General features: G+C 45.4%; 1 protein-coding gene across 1 annotated transcript in view; it reads left to right on the top strand.

Annotated features, from left to right (window-relative positions):
* The window catches only part of CAPG (capping actin protein, gelsolin like), a 77,582-nt gene extending 69,463 nt beyond the window's left edge, over positions 1–8,119 (top strand). The window contains exons 9-10 of the mRNA XM_082269359.1: positions 2,734–2,822; positions 7,817–8,119. Coding sequence (XP_082125485.1) covers positions 2,734–2,822; positions 7,817–7,882 — 155 coding nt within the window. The 3' untranslated portion in view covers positions 7,883–8,119. The remainder of the gene's footprint in view (positions 1–2,733; positions 2,823–7,816) is intronic.

Consider the following 8,119-nt stretch of genomic DNA (forward strand, 5'->3'; position numbering starts at 1 on the left):
TGTAGCCTTAATACATGAAGTCTGAGTTTTCAAATTCTAACTTAAGCTCAGTTGTGATTGGTTACCTTTTTAACTTCTTAAACAATGTAGAACATTTTAACGGGATTGTTAACATTGTTCGCAGCATTTTCTGCACCCCCCCCCCCCCCCCATCTTGAATGAGGTAGTGTTTTTCTTTTCATTTTATCACCAACTGGGGAACATTTTCAGTATACATTTAAGCTTTTACCACTAGAAAAGAATTGCAAAGGAAATTCTCCAGCTGTGACATGATAAAATTCTATACAAAAAAGAAAAAAAAGGAATTACACAGTGGTGGGATTCAGCCGATACGCACCGGTTCTATAGAACTGGTTACTAAATTTCTGCAAGTTCGCATAACCGGCTGTTCCCTCTAAGCTGCACACCTGACTGCGCAGCCGCGGCGGCTGGGGAGCAGAGCAGTGCGCCCCAAGCCCGCCCATTCTGTGACAATAGCGAATGAAAATTCGCTATTGTCACACGGATCCTCCTCCTGGCCAATCAGGGAGCGGGTCCTCTCGCTTTCTGATTGGCCGAAAGTGCCATTGGCCGAGGAGGCGGGAGGACTGAGGAGACGTGGGGAGACGGGGACTGAAGAGAAGCTGCCGTGATCGTCCGTGAGGTAAGTGCACGGGTCTCGCGGGGGGGGAACGCTGGCACTCTGCCATGATTGGGGGCAATGCTGTGGCACTCTGCAATGATTGGGGGCAATGCTGCGGGCACTCTGTAATGATTGGGGGCAATGCTGTGGCCCTCTGTAATGATTGTGGGCACTCTGCAATGATTGGGGGCAATGCTGTGGGCACTCTGCAATGATTGGGGGCAATGCTGTGGGAACTCTGCAATGATTGCAATGATTGGGGGCAATGCTGTGGTCACTGTGCATTGAAAGAGGGCACGCTGGTCTCTCTGCATTGAAAGGGGGGCACGCTGGTCTCTGTGCATTGAAAGGGGGCACGCGGCGCTGGTCTCTGGGGATTGAAAGGGGGCACGCGGCACTGGTCTCTGGGGATTGAAAGGGGGGCACGCTGGTCACTGTGCATTGAAAGGGGGGCACGCTGGTCACTGTGCATTGAAAGGGGAGCACGCTGGTCACTGTGCATTGAAAGGGGAGCACGCTGGTCACTGTGCATTGAAAGGGGAGCACGCTGGTCATTCTGCTTGGAAAGTCGGAACTGGTTACTAAAATTTTTGAATCCCACCACTGGAATTACATGAATATATATTTTATATTATATATATATATATATATATATATAATATAAAATAGTTATACAAAAAGCAGCGGAAGTAGTAGACAAACATCAGAATGGACTTAAAAATCAAATTAAAAATACATAGTTCAAAACTACAAGTGAATTTCAAAGAAAGGCATCACATACCAAGGTGTGTGTCTTTTTCTCAGGGAGAATAGTCTGCAGCCTCTTCCCCAATCCATGTTAAGCCAGTCAGGGCTATTGTGGGGGCTAAGGTTATCCCCAACACTGCCCCAGGTAGAGAGGAAGCCTTTGATGGCCTGTGTGAAGGAGTATAATGCACTAGGCCGATGCGCCCTTGTGTTTGTTCTTTGATTTTTGTGACACTGCAAACCACCACCACCCCCTCTCCAGCAGAAACCATCCTCTGGTGATACAGGCCTGGTGACACTGTATAAATACCAACTGCTACATTGCCTTATACCAGTGCCTACTAAAACTATCTTTATTCATTACTGCTAACATGTATACAATCTATAAGGTAAATTAAAAAGAACTGTGTTTTCAGTCTCTCTATTCTTGGGTACCCCAGCCTAGGCCCCACCTATAGGTGGAGCACATCTTCAGGGGTGGGCTTTAATGGTTATCCCCAATACTGCCCCAGGTAGAGAGGATGCCTTTGATGGCCTGTGTGAAGGAGTATAATGTACTAGGCCGGTGCGCCCTTGTGTTTGTTCTTTGATTTTTGTGACACTGCAAACCACCACCACCCCTCCAGCAGAAACCATCCTCTAGTAATACAGGCCTGGTGACACTGCAAACCACCACCACCCCTCCAGCAGAAACCATCCTCTAGTAATACAGGCCTGGTGACACTGCAAACCACCACCACCCCTCCAGCAGAAACCATCCTCTGGTAATACAGGCCTGGTGACACTGCAAACCACCACCACCCCTCCAGCAGAAACCATCCTCTGGTAATACAGGCCTGGTGACACTGCAAACCACCACCACCCCTCCAGCAGAAACCATCCTCTGGTAATACAGGCCTGGTGACACTGCAAACCACCACCACCCCTCCAGCAGAAACCATCCTTTGGTAATACAGGCCTGGTGACACTGCAAACCACCACCCCTCCAGGAGAACCCATTCTCTGGTAATACAGGCCTGGTAACACTGTATAAATACCAACTGCTACATTGCCTTATACCAGTGCCTACTAAAACTATCTTTATTCATTACTGATAACCTTAATACAATCTATAAGGTAAATGAAAAAGAACTGTGTTTTCAGTCTCTCTCTTATTGGGTACCCCTGGCCTAGGCCCCTCCTATAGGTGGAGCACATCTTCAGGGGTGGGCTTTAATGAGAGGAGGATGGTTGAAGATTGCAGTGCCAGCTTCTATAACATGGAAAGCTGCTGGAGGCTGTAAACCAATTGGGACAAAAAAAAACATGAATGATTCACAGCAACTAATATTGTAATATAATCAAAAATATTCTTTTATTATCAGGTAAAAAAGCAAACAAGGAGGAGCGGGAACAATCACTAGCAACTGCCGAAAAATTCATAACTCTCATGAAGTATTCAACTAAAACACAGGTGAGATGGTGATTTCTCTTATCCACGATTAAAGCCGCCATCCTGTAGGTCCGTGTCACTGCACGAGAACAAGCATGCATCCTTGGTACTATAGTACTTAAAGCTTCATCTTGACACGATTCATCAGAATTTTTGTGACACCTTCCTCTTGGTGCTACTTCACACTGTATTGCAGGTTCTAACAAACATTACCGCAAAGCTTGGGAACTCACTGTAGGTGGACATTAGGGATCGACCGATTATCGGTAACACTGGGGGCCGATATGCACTTTCCCCGATATATCGGAATCAGCCCCTGAGGTTACCGATATTGCCGATATTTAGGGAAAGTGCTTGTACCGTGGTGATGCCTGCAGCTAGAGGCATCACCCCGGTACCGGTGTCCATAGCCGACGGTCGGCTGACTTGTAATGACAACCAATGCGGCTGAGAAGCCGCTCGGCTGTCATTACAAGGAGCAGGAGGGGACATCCCCCTCCCACTGCCTTCCGCGGCTCGCCCGGGTCTCCTGTCCCACAGGGAGACCCGGGCATCCTACCTCCACCGCCGCCGAAGAGAAGACCCAGGTCTCCATGTAAAAAAGCCGGAAGTGATGTAATGACATCACTTCCAGGTACTCTATGCCGAATTAAAAAAAACTGACAGCATTCAAAACAGCCAAACTTGGCGTTTTGAATGCTTTTCGGTGCCGAGGAGGGGTTTGGGGTCTTTTAGACCCCCAGATCCCTCCACAAGGAGTACCTTTAGAGAAAAAAATAAATAAATTTTAAATATTGGCCGATACCGATATCCAATGACCAGAATATCGGTATCGGCATTAAAAAAAAACTATATCGGTCGATCACTAGTGGACATTGCAATGCAAACTCAAATGCACACCAATGTCAATCTACAGTGTACTACAATGCACAGATGCATATACTTTATGCAGCACATTGCACCTAAATTAGTCTATTTTTTTTTAGATGTGCTGCTTAATGGAAAACGTCTTGACCCTTGACCATGGACATCTAGCATATTTTAGCAAGCAGCAGGGTTTTTTAACACACTCCTGGCTCTGTGTAAATCTGACAAGTTGGCTGACAGATGGAAGTGATTGGGCTGTTGTTTAGCTTGCTGTTGGTCAAGCTGAAGTCTGCATGTAAAGCCTCGTACACACGCGTCGAAATTCAGCAGGGAACTTTCGTCCGACGACCGATCTGCTGATTTTCGGCTTGTTAGTATGATGCTTCCGACAACCGACTCCGACTTTTCGGCCGAAAAAAATCTGGTGTGCAGGCTATAAAATTTTTGTCCTCTGTCAAAACACGGCCGATTTTCGTGCAGTCAGTACAGATTTCGACAGGGAAAAATCTTATGAGCAAGACTAGGCATGCGCAGAGAAGAAAGAACACAAAGAAAGCAAACTAACACATGACATCACTTCTGAAGTAGAATTTTGTCATGTGGGAAAATTCGTGTGCAGTCTAGGCACATTCCAACCAACAAAACACCACTCTGGACAAAAGACAGACGACCGGTCGGAGGAAATTCGTTACGTGTGTACTAGGCTTAAAAGGCCAAGTCACAGCCACCTTTTCTTTTAGGATCTCTGTCACAGGGATCCTCAAACTACGGCCCTCCAGCTGTTGCGGAACTACACAACCCATGAGGCATTGTAAAACTCTGACATGTACAGACATGACTAGGCATGATGGGAATTATAGTTCCTGAACAACTGGAGGGCAGTAGTTTGAAGACCCCTGACTATGATATTTAAAAGCAAGGGAAAACAGGGCTATTCCGGTGCTAGACAACCCCACTCATATTGACAGTTTGAGTGGGGTTGTCTAGCACAGGAATAGCCCTGTTTTCCCTTACAATTTTTGATACATTTCGATTGGGGTGAGGGTGCAGGACTTGATTGGTTGGGCATATATCATTTTTCCTGATATTTAAAAGTAACTAAAATTGAAGAATGCATTAAAAAGGCACCAAAAAAGCTGCTGGAAGCTTAAAAAATGCTTTTGAAAACCTTACTGTACATATTCTATTTGGTCTTTCTTCAAGCCCAATTTTAGTTGGGTATAAAATAAATAGGTAGCCCAGCAATTAAATTAAAAAAAAAAAAAAAAAAAAAAAAAAAAAACGTGTCTCTAGCAGACTAATGGCACTTTTCCACTGGAAGTACCGGCTCGGCTGTACTCTGCCCTGTTTGCTTTTCCACTGCGGTACCGCATGGTACGGTGTTGGAACGGTTCGGTACGGTACGGTATGGTTTGCTTTTCCACTAAAGTAGTACTAAAGTTAAGTGGGTGGGATAACAACGGGGTGGGTGGGATTCTCTGACCAATCAGTGGCTAGTAGTGACTGCATGCAAAGGATTGTGGGATATGGTACCGGGTATGGTACCTCTTGGAACCACAATCGAGTAGGTACTGTTTTTGAGAGCCGTACCATTCGGTTCCATGCAGTGGAAAAGCGCCACTGTACCGTACCGAACCGTTCCTACACCATACCATGCGGTACCAGCAGTGGAAAAGCACAAAAGCGAGCAAAGCCATTAGTGCTCTGTGATCCAGCATAATGCTTTTCTGGGTTAAAAATCAGTTGGGGCCATTCTTCCTCTCCTTCCTGTGAGTGCAGGTGATCACGGCCCTTTCCCCTTGGGGCACATGACCACAGCATCCTGCACTCACAGTACAATAATGCAGAGAAAGGAGTGGTTGTCCTCACTTCAGTGACCCTCTGCATCATTGGGTACTGCTTATCACTGGTGGAGAGAGGATGATGACCCTACAAACCATGTTGCCAGTCTGAGAAGGAAAGTATGAAAAAATTGTTTATATAAAAATGATCCAGACCAGAGGCTGGATTTGAGATTGACTGTACATGGCCCAAGGGTCTCTTGTTCAGATTAACTACTACAATGTTCACATTTAAATGATTGTTTGTTTGCTTAAACCAGTGGTTTTTATTTATATAGTTAATATAAGGCCGTTTTAAGTGAATGTTTTTTAAGAATAATATGAGTTGCTTTTGATAACCTCCTTTTGAAAGTGATAGCTACCTCACCATCATGTTGATCTACTGTCTTCAGTACGAACGCTGGCTTTACATGCTTTTGTATTTGTTCAAGCAATGGGTTGAAGAAAAAAACAAAAAAGCCAATTCCACCATCTACTTTGAATGAATTCCCCCCCACTGTGCTATTGTATTCACCCGGCAGGAAACCTTCCCTGCCATCAAAATACCATGATCAGTGCTGCTGGCTACAGCCGATGGCACTGATCTTTTGGAAAAAATCTATCAGGCTGGTTGTACACAAGGACAGTTGATTGACTTGTGTATAGCCAGCTAGCCCATACATCACTGACCTGGAACATCTACGTAAATAACTAATCAGGAGATCCTAAACGGCATACATGCTCTAAGAGTCTAAAGCCCCGTACACACGATGAGATTATCAAACGATCTGTCGTCCGTTTTTTGTGGCATGCTAGTCTGATGTGGAAAGTGAAGAGGTTATTAACATACGAATTTTCCCGTACAACAGAATTCTACTTCAGAAGTGATGTCATGTGTTGGATTGTTTTGTTCTTTTGTCTCTGAGCATGCCTAGTCTTGCTCTTAAGATTTTTTTCCGTCAAAATCTGTACTAATGAGACGAAAATCAGACATTGTTTTGACGGACGACAAAAGTTATATAGCCTGCACATCAGGATTTTGTCAGCCAAAATGTCAGAGTCGGCTGTCGAAAGCACCAAACTAGCAATCCGAAAATCAGCAGATCGGTCGTCGGACAAAATTTTCCCTTCAGATTTTCTTATCCTGTGTACGGGCCTTAAGTCAAAGTGATTGTAAAGTCTTGTTTTTTTTTTCAATAAAAATAACAAACATATTATACTTACCTGCCATGTGCAGTGGTTTTGCACAGACCAGCCTGGATCCTCCTTTTCTCGGATCCCTCTTTGCCTCTCCTGGCCCCTCCCTCCCTATGAGTGCCCCCACAGCAAACAGCTTGCTATGGGGGCACCCGAGCTGAGTCACAGCTCAGTGTATTCATTCAGACACAGAGCTGCAGTTCAGCCCTGCCCCCTGTCTCTCCTCATTGGCTAACTGACTTTGATTGACCAATGGCGCTGCTGCTGTGTCTTAGCCAATGAGGAGGGGAGTCCTGGACGGCTGAGATGGTCATGGACATCGCTGGAAGAAGGGGCTCAGGTAAGCATTAGGGAGTTCTGCTGCACAAAGATAAAAAAAAAAAAACGTTCTGACTCTACAACCCCTTTAACCTGGCCATAGAGAGAACATCAGCTGCCTGATCCCCCCCCCCCCCCCGAAAAATAAAAACCCCCTAACATCAGCTGCCTGATCCCCCCCAAAAAATAAAAAAACCCCTATCAGCTGCCTGATCCCCCCCCAAAAAAATAAAAAACCCCTATCAGCAGCTGCCTAATCCCCCCCAAAAAAATAAAAAACCCCTATCAGCAGCTGCCTGATCCCCCCCAAAAAATAAAAAACCCCTATCAGCTGCCTGATCCCCCCCAAAAAAATAAAAACCCCCTATCAGCAGCTGCCTGATCCCCCCCAAAAAAATAAAAACCCCCTTTCCACACATTTAACGTGGGTTAAGGAATCCTTGCACTGTGTTCTTGTATTCTGACAGCAAGGACTCCTCTGCTGTCAGAATAAACTGACCAGTGCTGCAGCCAATTGGCTGCATGTGCTAAATGAACACAAAAAATCCCAACAGTTCTGTGCTACTGGAGTCAATCTCCAGAACACAGAAAAGCCATAGATGGATCAAAATTTGGCCATGCTGAAATGCCCAAATTTTGATCTATGGCCAGCTTTAGCAACTCAAGTACTGAAGCAAGCAGATTCATATGACAGTCAAATTGCCAACATTTCAAATAATGGCAGCTGACATATTTTTTAGGAAATGTTCCCTTGATGGATAAAAAAATACACTTCTCTTTAACCTGAAATTACCTCTGTCCCTTTGTCTGCAGGTCCAGGTGATGTCCGAGGGCAACGAGTCACCTCTCTTTAAACAATTCTTCGGAAACTGGGTGTGAATGGCTGGCCTTGGGTTCCTCTGTGCTATACAATTTCCCCTCTCCCCTCCACCTCCCAGTGCACCCGCTTCACCACCAGGTCAATTTTGTATTAAGGTTAAGCCCTATCTGCCAGGTGAAAAACTGTGCTGCCTTCTCTGGTTGCAGTGAAGGGCTTGGAATGTCTCGAGACGGAGGGATGTATTCTGTCACATTAAAAATGTATTGCAACTCGCATATAAAGTTCATGTTCACTGA

Source organism: Pelophylax lessonae, assembly GCF_965119305.1.
Source record: "Pelophylax lessonae genome assembly, chromosome: 9".
In the NCBI taxonomy this organism is placed as follows: domain Eukaryota; kingdom Metazoa; phylum Chordata; class Amphibia; order Anura; family Ranidae; genus Pelophylax; species Pelophylax lessonae.